Raw genomic sequence first — 16,059 nt, 5'->3', positions numbered from 1 at the left:
TCTTTGAAGGTAGCACATGGCGCAGCAAGCATCTTGCATGAGACATGAACAATCACTGCGCCACCGTGTTCCCATGTTTAATAACATGCTTTAACTCCTATCATCATGAAAATGATATCAAGTATACATCTCAGTATTTTAATTATTCAGAGAGCTGTAATATCATGAATGTAATGGATTGTGTCCTGTCAGAGGAAGAGAAAGCCCGGAAGCACGTAGTGGTTCACACACATAGAGCACATTGAAGAACAAATACAAAACAAAGCATTTAACGTGCTACTTTAGTTACGATGGGATTTGAGAAAAATTGTAAATTAAATGGTTTTAAGATGAAGTTTATGATGTTCTACTTTAATGACAAAATAAACTATGTGATTAAAGTGAAATCTCAAGATTAAAGTTGACATTTTGTGCTTTTTTCCCACTGTGTGCCTATTTTTTTTGTCTGTACCCTAATAAACTTTCATATGACACTCAGACTGTGGGCTACGACTCATCTTTGATATCTGACAACTTCTTTTTTATTTCGGGTACTGTGCGACTTTGTGAACTTGAGCTTTCGAGTTTCTCCAACACTCTGTCACTCGATCAACTTTCTTTTGTTTATTATATCACTGTTTAAACCAACAAATAGTATGTTTTTCCTTACCTCCACTTGGTATTCGCTGAAATTTTCCCCCGTGCTTTTCCCATTGTCTTTTCACAGAAGGCTTAGCTTAGGGGCTATTTATATTGATTTGCATATTCAAAGAGGAGTAATTCTGGGAGGAGTTGGAGTGGGACAGCAGGCGCATGCACGTGCGTTACTTTTCACGCTGATCGGGATTTATGTAGCGGAAGAACATGGAAGTTGGCGTTCGCACAGATTTATGCATCTGGATTTTTCTGTGCATACGCACATTCCCACTTTTGTGCTTACACCATGTTATAGTGTGAGTTCTATGCACAGCATTATACATGAGGCCCCTGGTCACTCACTGTCTGTGATGAGATTTCATGTTCTGTGGGAGTTTTTGTTTGAAAACTCTTGTTTTCTTTCCATATCTCAAATAATGTGTTATATTATGTAATAACCCTAAATTGCTTGAATTGAGTGATTGTGGCTTGCGATAGATTGACATCCACCCTAGAAATGGTTCCTGCATTGCTTCCAATACTACATATGCAGCAGCCTCTACAACAACAGGTTTAGATAATGGATGGATAGAAGGATGAGATAGTGTGAGTGCAGTAAAACGGCTCAGTAGTTTGCAATTCTGCCTCACAGCTTCAAAGGGACGAGTTCAGTGTGGAATATGCACATTGTCTCCATGTTCAATTGAGAAGTCCTTTATTTCTTTACTAACGAAAGTAATGGTGGAGTCTGCTTACTGGACTGTGTGAGTTTAGACACGCTTGAACCACTCAGGCTTGGCTTTTGCTTTACGCTGGATGCTGTGAGAATACGTTTTGGCTACCTGCAACCCTGATACAGCATTTGGTTGTGCAGAATAAAAATATTCATATTCAAGTCCAAGTTTATTGTCATGTGTACACGATACAATAAAATTCTTACTTACTTGCACTTCTCTGACAGGAGGAGTGAGGGCAATCTAAATCTTAATATTTAGCCTGTATTTTATACAGCACCTTTCATGGTGGACATTTTCCCCAGCCTTTTTTAGAGTATATAGGCATAATTTGAGCATTAAAGCCTAAAACGATTTGTTCAGGATCACAAGAAATTCCTGTCTCCCTGCAGGGAAGTTCTTTGCTTTTAATTTAAGTTGTCAAGGGTTTCCATTATGCACTTAAGAAATTTCGCCACATTTCTTCCTAAATAAGGAAGAAATGATTACATAAAAGTGGCTTATGACGAGAGAGCAAAATAAAGGCCAATAGAATCAATTTGTGTGTGATGCAAGTGGTCGATGAAAGATTGCCTATTCCACATTCTGTTTATTTATTCTTATAAATAGTAGCAATAGTTTAAAACATCTGTTATCTAAAATAAACAGTGTGAAATATTTTTTTCTTTCTAGTATTTTATTGATTTCAAATGAACACCTTCAAGGTTGCACTTGCAATTCAGGTTTTGACGGTTGCGATGCCTAAGAACTCAGCTTCTCTCATTCAGAGATGACTCAGTACATTCTGCAAGCTGCTTTTCTTTGGCCCCTGGCGAGCCCTGTCAAAGGAAGGTGGCGACAACTTTATCACAAAAGGCATTCAAATGAAACAGAATGAAATATTTAATAAAAACCCTCTCACATGGTGTTTCCTCTTAATGTGAGGCTTACAATGTTGTGCGTAAGTCTGTTGATGGAATGAAAAGCCGTCACCAGTTATTCTGAGAGTCTGCGCATTTTAGCAGCGCAGTAGAAGCTGCTTAGCAACATGCTCAACAATTCATTTACAGGGATTCCAGAAAAAAAGCACACATTCTATTTTTTGCTGTTTGTATTGAAGCAAAGATGAGTGGGAAAGGCTTCCATCACCCATTCTCTCTTTCAATTAAGTGTGCAATGTATTATGATTTTAATGATTATTTATTGGCACTAACTAAAGCAGTTAGAGGCGATTGCTAGTATTATTGATTGCTTTCTATAAAAATCTTGTGAATCATGTTTTTCTTCAGGGCTATATGATAACACAGTGGTTAACATTGTATTACAGTTCCAGGGGACTCTGCCTTGTAGCACATACAACTAGGATAGGTTGGATTTTATTACCTGGGACTGAAAAGAGATGTCACCAGCATAAATAGACTCATGTTTTTTATTATGTTTAAATAGGCCAATTACATCGGTAGTGTCAATTTCCTCCAAGTTTAACACACAGTAGTAAGGTGTGGGCAAAGTGAGGAAAAGACTGGTATTTAAAGGGGGGTCAGCGGGACAAAGGAGCAGGGCAATCGGATCCTTAATATTCAAATGGCCTTCAAAGGAATTTAGTGAGCTGGAGAGGTGATGCAAACAAAGGAATATCCAGTATTTACAAACGTCATGTTACCAAATAATTTATCGAGCATGTTCCAGAGCTCCAAAGACCTTCTTCTGTATTTTGGGAGAGGTCAGAGACTTCTCTGAATGGACTCTGTTTAAGACCTCAGAAGAAGAGAGAGCTGTAATATTTAGTGGTCAAAATATTATTGTTGCCATTAAGGAAGGTAAACTATAAGCTGTTATGAAAGAGGATGTCTGTTAGTTGGAATGTCTGAACTCAAGTAAGAGTACTGGCAAGCCAAAAAGGTGGCAGCTGCAGCATTTGTCAAGGTGTGAATGACTTTTGGAGGCAGAAAGGAGAGAAGAAGGTATGTTCCTCTTAGTGAAGGATTTTACTTCCTACTCTAACCTGGAAAGCTTTACATCTTAGTACCAGAACAGAGACTTAGATGCAGGAGGAGTGATGCCTATTCCATATTGGTCTTGGAACAGTGGAACAATGTCCATGCCTCAATATTTGAGGTGTCTTAGGTGTTGGCCAATCATTGTCTTTGTGTGGTTTGTGGAATTGGAAAAAAGCTCATGGTATTGTGTGGTGCAAATGTATTGGGATCTGGGGTTACGTCTGTGTGTCTTTTGTAAAGTAAGAGTTTGACTTATATATTTGGCATTAGATGGAGTCCATTCATTGTGGGCATTGGACTCTACACCTTGTTTTGTGTCTTGTTTGTGATTTTGAATGGATAGGACATAAGGCACAGCTGAGGCTTTAAAATATCAAGTTTAGGAATTTAAGGGCTGTGTCTCTGTGATTTTTGGTGCATGCAGAAAAAATTAACAGCTGAATGTGATATAGTTAGGATGATAGATAGCACAACCTAACCTAAGTTCATGGTCCTGTCCCAAAACTGAGTGGTTTGCTCACTACTGGTATTGGGGTGAGCTACCTTGGGGTCTCGTTCACAAGTAAAGGTAGCATTGATCGATCAACAAATCTATGCAGAGGCAGTAGTTTCTCATATATTACAAAATCAAATATTTACGATATTGTGGTTGAAAACACCTTTTAATTTTTTAGTCTTTCTTTATCCTCAACAAGATCATGATAGTGATAGAAAGAATAAGTGATGAAAACATATTCTTGTGCAGGGTTTCTGGCTCAGACTCCATGACAATGTGATTGAATCATCAGTATGAGAGGACATCGGATTAAGTGTCCTTGAAGAGCCAGTTGAGCTGTCCTGAACATGTATCTAGGATGGGATGGTATACAAGTGAAAGACACAAGACAGGATGGGGGAATTCCCCTCTCTCTCACTCTTGAATAGTCTGGTATCATCTGTCAGTTCCTCAGGAAAAGCTAGAAATTTCTGAAGAAAAGGTGGCCTGGTATATTTAGATTGGCATGTTGCCACCACAATCCTCACAAGGAAAGCTCATTAAAATGCAGTGATGTTTCATGTATACTGTACATGTTTTCCATATTGGTATTTTCAGTCACCCAACATAGTACCTACCTAAAGATGCCAGGCCTTGGATGCCACAACCGGCCCCTCCTACTCCTAGTGCACGAAGATGTGGCCAGCATCTCCCAATGGTCTGAAGACATCGATTGCTAAATCGTGCTGGCTGTTGGCTGAACCAGAAACAAAACAAACAAAAAAAAAACAGACAATATTTACATTACCTTAATTTCAGATTTGTCCACAAACAGAAATACCACTAAGACCTTTTCTTTATTTTTTATAGGAGAAATAGGAGCTAATGCCTAATGGCCCAGCATGCATCATGGACTTCATTTATTTAGTGATTGTTTACACTAATGTGTGTGTAACCTCATCGTACAATCTGATATTTATTTATCTGCTATTTAAATAAATGTGGGTGTACAATATAATTTTTTTTATAATTTCACATCAAGTCCTAAAATGTTTTTTTTTTTTATTTCCAGAGATTTGTTATGAAGGCGTTAACTATATCATTATTGGTGTTGGCCTTAACATCTACTCTATAGCAGGATCCCTAGCACATTGAGTGTTGGTGTAACAAAGGCCGGAGTGATCCCTTTTACTTCATAGCGTAGCATAATGCCAGATTGTAAGAGCGGAAGACCATCCTTAATGAAGTTGAATGAGGTTGCCACATTTAGGCCAGCTTTACTGAAAGCTAACAAGATGCACAAATAATAGAGACCATACATACAGCAATATGTTCATCTAGGTGAAAAGCAAGTTGACTGATCACCAACTACCCAGTAGATGTTTTTTTTTTTATGCTAGCAGAACAAAATCACCAATTGTGAAACCCCAAACACTGTGAATGACATTATACTCTTAGAAATATTGGTTACTTAATAGCATTGTAAAGCTCTTTACTTTACTCTTTGTGTGGTTCTTCTTAGAACCATTGATTGACAAAGCACCATTTCATTCTGGGAAGGGTTCTCTGCATATGAAGTTGTGCTTTGAAAATCTTCCTAATATGTAGAAAAAAACCTTGAAACCTTTAATGTATAGTTGGCTGCAGAACTCTATCAGTTTAAGAAAACCTGGACTTAGCCTATGTTATTATATGCATTGGTATTTCACAAATCCTTTTACCATCTATTTGTGATTATTTACTGTATGGAGCCTGTGATGGATCCAAATAAATAAAGGTTCTTTCTGGAACCAAAAATAGTTCCTCTATGTCATCACACTGAAGAACCACTCTGGCACCTTTATTTTTTAAGAGTGCTCCCAAAGGCAACAGGAACCAAAGCATAAGGACACATACTTTGATTCTGAGAACTATTAATTTCAACTTCTTAGTTAGGGTAAAGCCAGAGAATGTATTAAAATATAAATTTCTGGCTATTGATATTGCTATAGCTGAAAGCAGTAACCTGTGTTGAGGATACAGTATGTCCTTAGCTATTATAACTGTCTAACCTTCTATTAATATAGCAGCACCAGTCGCAAAGCATTTTCAAAATGTGTGAACCCACCTCCACTCAAACACACACACACACACATATTTTAGAAAAGGGCTTTGTCAGGAGGTGAGCAAGTTTAGGCAAATTGTGAAGAATTCAGATTGCAGCTACTATAACTACAGTGATCCCTTGCTATATTGCGCTTCGACTTTCGTGGCTTCACTCCATCACGGATTTTAAATGTAAGCATATCTAAATATATATCACAGATTTTTCGCTGGTTAGCGGATTTCTTTTCGTGGGTCTTTTAATTTATGGTACATGCTTCCTCAGTTGGTTTGCCCAGTTGATTTCATACAAAGGACGCTATTGGCGGATGGCTGAGAAGCTACCCAATCAGAGCACGTATTACGTATTAAATAAAACTCCTCAATGATATATGATATGCTTCCTGCGCGGTGCTTGGCATACTTGAAAGCCCAAACAGCACCTATTGATTTTTGATTGTTTGCTTTTCTCTCTCTCTCTGACATTCTCTGCTCCTAACGGAGGGGATGTGAGCAGAGGGGCTCTTCGCACACTGGCGTAGAGGAAAGGTACGCTTCCCTAAAAAATGCTGAAAAACTGCCTTCACATTGCTCCCTTCCTTGCGGCTGCTTTGCCGGGGCGGTGCTTCGCATACTTAAAAGCACCTATTGATTTTTGATTGTTTGCTTTTCTCTCTCTGTCTCTCTCTCTCTCTGACATTCTCTGCTTCTGACGCACACTCCGTTGAAGAGGAAGATATGTTTGCATTCTTTTAATTGTGAGACGGAACTGTCATCTCTGTCTTGTCATGGAGCACAGTTTACACTTTTGAAAAAGAGACAAATGTTTATTTGCAGTGTTTTAAAGTCCCTGTCTCTACAACCTCCTGTGTTTCTGTGCAAATCTGTGACCCAAGCGTGACAATATAAAAATAACAATATAAACGTATGGTTTTTACTTCGCAGATGGAACGCAACCCCTGAAATCGAGGAGGGATTACTGTATTATAACTAGGGAAGAACTAATTCATCTAACCAGCTGGAAGATCTAAATAGTGACAAGAAAATTTAAAACCTGGTTTTGACAAAATAATGTCTTCTGGGATGATTCTTGAGAAAAAAAAAAAACTAAGGAAATACTGTATACAGTACAGTACATCACACATTTCATGCATTTTTCTATAAGAAAGAAAAAAACAAGCTAATGTAGATTTATGTTTTTGTGGTTTATTATTGTCTAGGGTTTGTGTATATTTGCAAATATTCATCTTCTATTATTTCTAAGTTAGTGAATGAATAAATGATGCTGTTCTGTTTATTTCAGCAAGCAAGTTTGGGTTATTTATTGAAAAAAAAGTATATCATCATTTCCAAATTACAAACAGAAAGTGAAAGTTGATTTGTGTAAACTTTTGTCAGGTTATGAATTTTATACATTAATTGAACAGATCTCTTCATAGTTCTGGTGCCCTGACTGAAAGCATGAAATAGAAATCCCCCAAAACATTAATGGAAAGGAAGGTTTGGGGCTTTGCATATAGTACTAGCTGTGACCCTAGAAGAGATCTCTTGATGAATTTTAAGATTACCTCTTGTCTAGAAATTTGTGTAGAGTTTGTGGAGAAGGCTTAGGTGGAAAGAGAATGAGAATGTAAGAATGAGAAAGAGGAAGAAATGATGATAAGAAAGAGGATCTTGATTTTAGCTGGGTATGAGCAAGTTGATATGTTCATTCTGAAAAACTGATTTTAAAGTACTGAAAGAAAGTATACTTTCATCCATCCATTATCCAACCCACTATATCCTAACTACAGGGAGTCCACTGGAGTCAATCCCAGCCAACACAGGGCGCAAGGCAGGAAACAAACCCCAGGCAGGGTGCCAGCCCACCGCAGGGCACACACACACACACACACACACACACTAGGGACAATTTAGGATCACCAATGCACCTAACCTGCATGTCTTTGGACTGTGGGAGGAGTCCCCAGAGGAAACCCACTCAGACACGAGGAGAACATGCAAACTCCACGCAGGGATGACCCCGAAAGTGAACCCTGGTCTCTTAAATGCGAGGCAGCAGCACTACCACTGTGCCACTGTGCCGCCCTGCAAGTATACTTCATAATTTTAAATACTTTTTTTTTGCTTACTCTAAATCATTGTTTGCTTAAACCTTAAAGACTTAGCTACTTTACTGTTTGCTTACAGTTCACACCAACATTTGGATTTTCTCTAATGTTTTTGAATCTTTTTTAATATTGGAACCAGAACTGCACACAATATTCCAAATGAGGTCTCACAAAGGTGTTGTACAAATTAACAAAACTTTCCATAACTTGTATTCAATACATTTTTCTTTGTGACCCAACATCCTTTTACCTTCTTCCGCACACTATCCAGCTGTGGATATTAATGGGTCCACTATGATTCTTTCTTATGTTATATAAAAATTATAGTTTTTTCCTAAATATTTTAAAACTATTTTACTTTAATATGTTTCATTAATATTATTGATTGTTGAGCTGGAGTTCCCTGAGTTATGAGGCAACAGTGCTAAATAATGCACAACTGTGCCATTTAAAACTGAAAATTATCTGCTTATTTTAGAAATTGCATGTATTATTTAACATACATTTCTTCAGAAGACTTGGCTACTGTTCCTTCTCCAGTTTGTGTTAAAACGCTACATTAATAAATTGTTTTTCTTCTATAATTAAACTGGTTCTCTCTCAGTTATAACATTCTTTTTCAAGCAGCTGACACAGTCACTGTATGTGTGCATTTTGCAAGTTACACTTGCAGAGAATTTAAATTGAATCAGGTTGACATGAGTGTAAAAATAACTGTGTATAAGTATGAGAGACAAGTCCTTAAATGTGCTGATTATCATGTATGTAATTTGATTGTGAAGTTGAGGAGAGAAGAGAAGAGTCATACATAACGGTTATAGTGTGCTTGACTTCAAACAAACTTCACCACGTACTGTACAAGTAAGACTGATGAGCAAAAGAATTAGGTCTTTATAGAAACTATATAAATAAAAGTCTTTGAAGTTCAGATTCTTTGGTTGATCCAGTGTTAGAAAATTGAGATGGTCTTAAAAACCTTTTTGAAGAGTAACTATGGAGAGTGGGATCGAGTTTAAAGTCACAAATTTAAAATTTTTAAAAAAATATCAAGAAATAGTATCATGCATAAAATTTATTTCTCACTTGTATCTATTGCTCTGGGGATTGCCAGCGTTTCAGTAGTGCACAGATGTGTTAAACTGGCTTTAAATTCACAAAGTCGTGGAACAGTATGTGAGCAGAAGCAGTAACTTGTTGCCATAATACTCGTTTAATATGATTTAACACTACTGTATTAACCTAACAGATAAAACAAACCTTCTAGAAAACACCTTGCTTGTTACACTGAAGCTTGTCTTTTTATATAGACTTTCTCTTCTATTTTTAATTTAATGAAGTATTCCTTAGACTGGATAGATATGTGCTTTGCCATGTGCATCATGGTGCCTTTGGATTTATGCACTTACTACTTATTTCTTCTTCTTTTCAATTCAGCAAATGATTTTTAACTTAACAGTGGATGAGATACCCATTTTCAGAATGCCATTAGTTACAGAGCTGCCTACACATTGCGACCAGTAGCATTTTTAGCAATTTTCCTGTACAGTATGTGTGCAGGCTTCTTTAAAGTTGACAATAATATACTAGACCGGGGTGGGCAAAGTCATTCCTGGAGGGCCGCAGTGGCTGCAGGTTTTTGCTCCAACCCAATTTCTTAATAAGAGGCACTTACTGCTCAAGTAACATTTCTGCTTCACTTTAGTTGTCTCACTCGTTAAAATTTTTAACCCTTATTGCTTATTTTAGTCTTAAACAGTTATATTCTTTGATTTTAATTACCCCTTATTAGCAATAACATGCAAATGACAAAAGAGAGCAGCATTTCTCCATTTAGCTTGTTACCATTTACACCTGTGTGTATTTATCATAACTACTGGGTTTAATTAAATACTTGGAAGGAAAGTGAAGAGAGAAAAGTGAAGGACTGAGAATTACTCATCCATTTTGACCTTCAAATCATTTGGATGATAACCTTAGAAAGGGGAAAAAGGTCTAGGATATGAGAATTACCTGACATGGCAGAGATAAAGCACTAACAAGCCATGAAATTAAATTATTGGCAAGAATTACTTTCTAATTAAGCAACTGGGTCAGAACAAAAACCTGCAACCACTGCGGCACTCCAGGACTGACTTTGCCCGCCCCTGCACTAGACTGATAATATCTGTCCCTCTTTTGGTAATGACTAGCGAAACATGCAAGTTCATGGCACTAAAAAAAATCAATCAAACAATAGGGTAGTGGTGCCTCCCTTGTCACAACTGCCATCAGTTCATTGTGATACTTTTGATATTGTTGTCATCTTACAAAATACTGCCATACTGTTTTAAACACTATGTAAAGACCACCTCACAACCACCTGCTATCCAAGAAAAATATATTGGTTATGAGCAACACCTTATGTTCAGAATAGAATAAATGATTGAATCCTTTTGTTGCTTCCTTATAGAATTCTAATATATTAGAGAAGCATGACATTGCCCATCTGAACCCATGCTGTTCCTTAAAACATCTGTTCTTAGCATGAGTTGCTCAATCATTTCTTAACAATTCTTTAAATGAACGTATCTGTGATGCACATAGGCTCTAGTGTTATTTGTATTGGATTTGCCCCATCACCCTTTTTATTTAATGAAATACTAGTTGCTTTGAAATTGCCCCATTGAGCACTGACATTCAGAAATTTGAATCAAGGTTTCATATATGAATTTACTAACCTCTATAAGCACTCAAGGGTACATGTTATCTGGTCCTGGTGATTTGTTAGATTTCCATCCATCCATCCATTTTCTAACCCGCTGAATCCGAATAGGGTCACGGGGGTCTGCTGGAGCCAATCCCAGCCAACACAGGGCACAAGGCAGGAACCAATCCTGGGCAGGGTGCCAACCCACCGCAGGACATACACCCACACACCAAGCACACACTAGGGCCAATTTAGAACCGCCAATCCACCTAACCTGCATGTCTTTGGATTGTGGGAGGAAACCGGAGCGCCCGGAGGAAACCCACGCAGACACGGGAGAACATGCAAACTCCACGCAGGAAGGACCCGGGAAGTGAACCCGGGTCTCCTAACTGCGAGGCAGCAGCGCTACCACTGCGCCACCGTGCTTCACCCTATTTAATATAAGCAGTACTTCTCCCTCTACAATTTGCTAATCAGAAGATTAAGAAGTGACATGATTGAAAGTTTTTAAAATTATGAATGGAATTAGTACAATGGATCGAGACTGTTATTTTAAAATGAGTTCATCAAGAACATGGGGACACAGTTGGAAACTTGTTAAGGATAAATTTCGCACAAACATTGGGAAGTTTTTCTTTACACAAAGAACGATAGAATGTAGTTTGGTCTTGTTTGTGTGATCAGATTTTTACTGAAATACAAAACAAGCAATTTAAAAGGGAACATAAGTTATTATGATGGGAATTATCCATACATCCATCCATTATTCAACCTGCTATATCCTAATGACAGGGTCACGAAGGTCTGCTGGAGCCAATCCCAGCCAACACAGGGCCCACCGCAGTGATGGGAATTACAATAAGATAAAACCCCATGTTTGGCAACCACCTCCCACCCTACCACCTCATAACACAAAAAACTCAACCCTGCTGCATTAAAGTTAATAGCAACAACAAAATAATAAGGCTCCTCCATGTGGACCAGCAAATGAAGGACCAGCAGAGCATCAATCCAAAAAGCCCATCTTTGTCCACTAAAATCTCTGATATCATTACAAATATTGGCATGTGTTTGCATGATCTGATGGTCATGTGAGAGGCAGCAGACACTTAACTGTTTGGGCCTATTCCCATAAAACTGAAAAGTCATTTATTTTGAAGTTTACAAAAGTAAATAGAAGGACATTAAATAAAAAAGAATAGCTATACAAAGGTGTTAGCTCTGCCAGAATTTTAATTTCCCTGTTAGAATCTAACATCGCCAATCCAATGTTTTGATTTCATAGTTTAAGTTTGATTTGTTTTTTGTGTTTAAATTTGGAAAACAAATTAATTTATACCTTTTTATCTTGTTTTTGAGTATGTAGGAGATCATTGTTTTGATAGAAAATTAGTGTGAAGAGCAGTCACCACAGTATTTATTAACACAGAGCTACTGTTTTTTGAAATGCAGAAACACTGATTTATGTTTGTATGAGTGCAAATACAACAAGGTTTCCAGGTTTGCTTTGGTGTACTCTAAATACAGCTTAAATGAGTGAGGTCAGAAGATGGACAACAAATTAATCAAGAAATATATATAAAGAAGTGGATGAGGAAATAGCAAACAGATCCTACAGTATTCTATGACTAAACTTGATGACCTATAGCATTTGCTGCTTTACACCTTTCGTCTTGAAGCATATTGACCTTTTGCTGTGGTGTATTAGGTGGAAAACATCCCACAATTGCTACAACCAGAAAACAGAAAAAGAAGTTGAGAAGATGAGATGAAATATTCTAGAATTTAAATTATGCAATTAAGCATAAGACCAATGTGATCTTCCTAAACAAATATTTCCATCAAGCAATTAATGATTAGGTAAAAAAGAAAATGTGCAAACATGTCTTTAAAAACCTTTCATCTTTTATTTTTCTTACCAGGGGTGAAGTGGGGCCACCTGTAAAGAAATAATGTCTCTGCATCCTGCTCCAAGAGCCCATATAACTTCCTGACCAACAGGATCTGTAGCACTCCTGTAAACAAGAGACAGTTGTAACACAAGCTGACCGTGACTCTGGACAGCTTACACATACTTTTATCTGAATTCACATAATGGAAGTACGACAACATACTAATGCAACAGATGTTTCAAAATGCTTTGTCACTTTCTTTAATATAAATAACACATATACTGATTGATCCTAATTTCGGGGCAAGTGACCCTAAGTGTAAACCATAAAGTTTTAAACCAGCTGGTCTGACATTTAATAAAAGAGACAGTTAAATCATCAGTTAAATAATTTCCATAGAAATATGGAAATGGTTTAACTCTTTGTAATGTTTATAACTGTATGAAATAAATAAGTACTTCTAAAAATGAATATGAATGCAACTAGTATTATACTAATGAGAACTCTACCTTTTACCTTTACCTGTTTCCATCTACACTAGGCTGATTTTGAACATGCATGTTCATATATAAGGCTTTGCCTCCTTACAATGTAAAATACCTTTTAAAGATATACAGTGTATCATATTATGAATATTAATATCAAATTTTCAAATTGACTTACAATTTCCTGATACTTTCACAGTTAAAGGTAAGGTCCTAGAGCAGGGGTCTCCAGCTCCTGTCCTGGAGGGCTACTGTAGCAGCAGGCTTTCATTCTAACCAGTTTCTTAATTAGTGACCAGTTTTTGCTGCAATTAAGTTCTTTTTTCCTTTGTTTTAATTTAAGAAGTATGTTCTCTGAACTGCTTCATTTTTTCATTAAATGGTAGGCAAATAGAAAAAAGATGAGTGAGCCAACAGATGACCAGTTAAGTCGGGGCCTCAAAGTCCAACAAATTTCATTTCAACAAGTTCTTAATTAGAAGCCAGTTCTTATTGTTAATTAAACCTGTTATTTAATTCCATGGCTTAATTTAATTTAATTTAATTCCATGTGCTCTCATTCTGCCACAGCCAACACTTCAAAAACTGTTGATTTTCTTTTTAGTAAGAACACCTTGAAAATATTTTGGTGGCCTGAGCAGATTAACATTACTGAAACCTTAATTGTAATTGACTTCCTATTTACAGCTTCAATTGTTTCTTTTGTTGCTGAATTAGCAGCCAAACAGTAATGAGATACAAAATGAGCCAACAGATGACCAGCTATGGTAAAAGTCTCTGTTATGTTGATCTGCTCAAGTCCACAAAACATTTTGAAAGTGCTCATAGAAAAAAGAAGAGATATATGTATATTTAACAAATACTAAAAAACATATAACTTACTTCTGTTTGCTCTAATTTCTATAAATTACATTCAAATGAACACTTACATTTTTAACAATGAAGCCCACAAAGTCAGAGGTGATGAAAAGATGCAAGTCACATAACTCATTTTATAAATAAATATAAAATAGCAACCCATCAGATATGGAGATTCTAGATACTCACATTTGAAAATATTACAGCTCCCAGATATTTATGTTTGGCACAGTTAAAGACCAGGGGCCTCATGTATAAACGGTGCGTACGCACAGAAATGTTGCGTAAGAACTTTTCCACGTTCAAATCGCGATGTATAAAACCTACACTTGGCGTAAATCCACGCACTTTTCCACGGTACTTCATGCCTTGTCGTACGCAAGTTCTCCGCTCGGTTTTGCAGACTGGCGGCACCCAGCGTCAAAGCAATGCTACTGTTCTTGTGTGATTACTCATTATTTTCATGACGCGGCTTTATAAATACACAGAAACTAACCGCATATTGTTTATTAGTGTAATGCATCTGATTGTAATTAACTCGTAACAATATAATGGTCCAGGGAACAGCCATAGTATTCCAAATACCATAACTGCTTTAGCGTTGTTACTCTCACTGCACCCTCTTCTTCTTCTTCTTCTTTCAGCTCCTCCCGTTAGGAGTTGCCACAGCGGATCATCTTTTTCCATATTACTCTCACTGCACCACTCGGAGTATTTATATCACTGTAGCTGAGTGTGAATCACAGCAGCAGCTGATCGGAAAGAGAATTATCCGTATACAGCTTCAAGGACAAGCTGTCTCAGCCACAGCAAAACGTTTTAAAGCCTTTCCTGTACAGACCTCGCGGTTCAGAAACAGTTTAATCCCAAGAACTTTAAATGCACTCAATCAATTGCACCTTGTAGAACTGTTTGTACTTATAAGTACAATCACCCCACTGTAAACTTGCACTATAGTTATAATATCGCACAACCTGAGCCACTTTATAAAGCGCGTATTTACATATGATGACGATATCATTTTTAAAGTGAAATGCAGCAAAATATGTTTGTTAAATTATACGGATAAAACTTTAACTTCATTTAAATAATCTATATTCTTCACTGGGAGTGTCGTGAAGGATAGAATAATTAAACATGTACTACGAAGATATTTCAATATTCTTTAAACGTTTTGAAGAATCGGCGCTAAGCTTACAGATGGCTTAACGTCTATTACAGAGCTGATTGTGTAGCGATTGGTTACTTGGGGAAAGAAAAGCACTGATTGCAGTGACGGCTACGCCAATATATATTGAATATAAAACAGAAAGAGAAAATAAAAACACAGCTAAAAACGCAGAGACAAATTTCGGCAAAAGTTAAATGCTTGTGTCATGAGCACGAGGAGGCTATGCAGTGTTTGCAACGGACGAGGCCATCCACCATGCATAAGCTACCTTACTGACATTGGCGGGCGAAGGAGCCACCGATTCTTCCTCTGCCCAGGGCCACCACAAGCCTAGAGCCGCCCCTGAGTACTGCTGCAATAAATTATTCATCAAAGTGAAACACGTGTTTAATAACGTGCTTTAACTCCTATCATCATGAAAATGATATCACGTATACATCTCAGTATTTTAGTTATTCAGAGAGCTGTTTTATCACAAATGTAATGGACTCTGTGTCCTGTTGGAGGAAGAGAGCCAGTTTAAGAAGCAAGTAGTGATTCACACACATAGAGCACATAGAAGATCAAATACAAAACAAAGCATTTAACGTGCTACTTTAATTACAATGTGATTTGAGAAACTGGTTAATTAAACGATTTTAAGATGAAGTTTATGATGTTCTACTAAATGACAAAATAAACTACGTGATTAAAGTGGAAATGTCGAGATTGAAGTTGACATTTCGTGCTTTTTCCTCACTGTGTGCCTTTTTTCTCTGTACCCTAATAAGCTTTCATATGACACTCAGACAGTGGGCTACAACTCGCCTTTTCACGGCAACTTTGATATGTGACTTCTTTTTTATTTCCGGCACTGTGCGATTTTGTGAACATGAGCTTTCAAGTTTCTCCAGCACGCTATGTCACTCGATCAACTTCCTTTTGTTGATTATACCACGGTTTATTTGAACAAATAGTATGTTTTTCCT

The 16,059-nt window shown here is 37.2% G+C and overlaps 1 protein-coding gene across 2 annotated transcripts in view; it reads right to left on the bottom strand.

The window, feature by feature from the left end:
• The window catches only part of fbxo41 (F-box protein 41), a 231,055-nt gene that overhangs the window by 20,738 nt on the left and 194,258 nt on the right, over positions 1–16,059 (bottom strand). For both annotated transcript variants that reach the window (XM_039751812.1, XM_039751814.1), the window contains exons 9-10: positions 12,605–12,700; positions 4,442–4,560 (exon numbers count right to left, since the gene is read on the bottom strand). In XM_039751812.1, coding sequence (XP_039607746.1) covers positions 4,442–4,560; positions 12,605–12,700 — 215 coding nt within the window. The remainder of the gene's footprint in view (positions 1–4,441; positions 4,561–12,604; positions 12,701–16,059) is intronic.

Source organism: Polypterus senegalus, chromosome 4, assembly GCF_016835505.1.
Source record: "Polypterus senegalus isolate Bchr_013 chromosome 4, ASM1683550v1, whole genome shotgun sequence".
In the NCBI taxonomy this organism is placed as follows: domain Eukaryota; kingdom Metazoa; phylum Chordata; class Cladistia; order Polypteriformes; family Polypteridae; genus Polypterus; species Polypterus senegalus.
The sequence above is the reverse complement of the archived record's forward strand: the minus strand, read 5'-3'. Positions and strand labels throughout refer to the sequence as shown.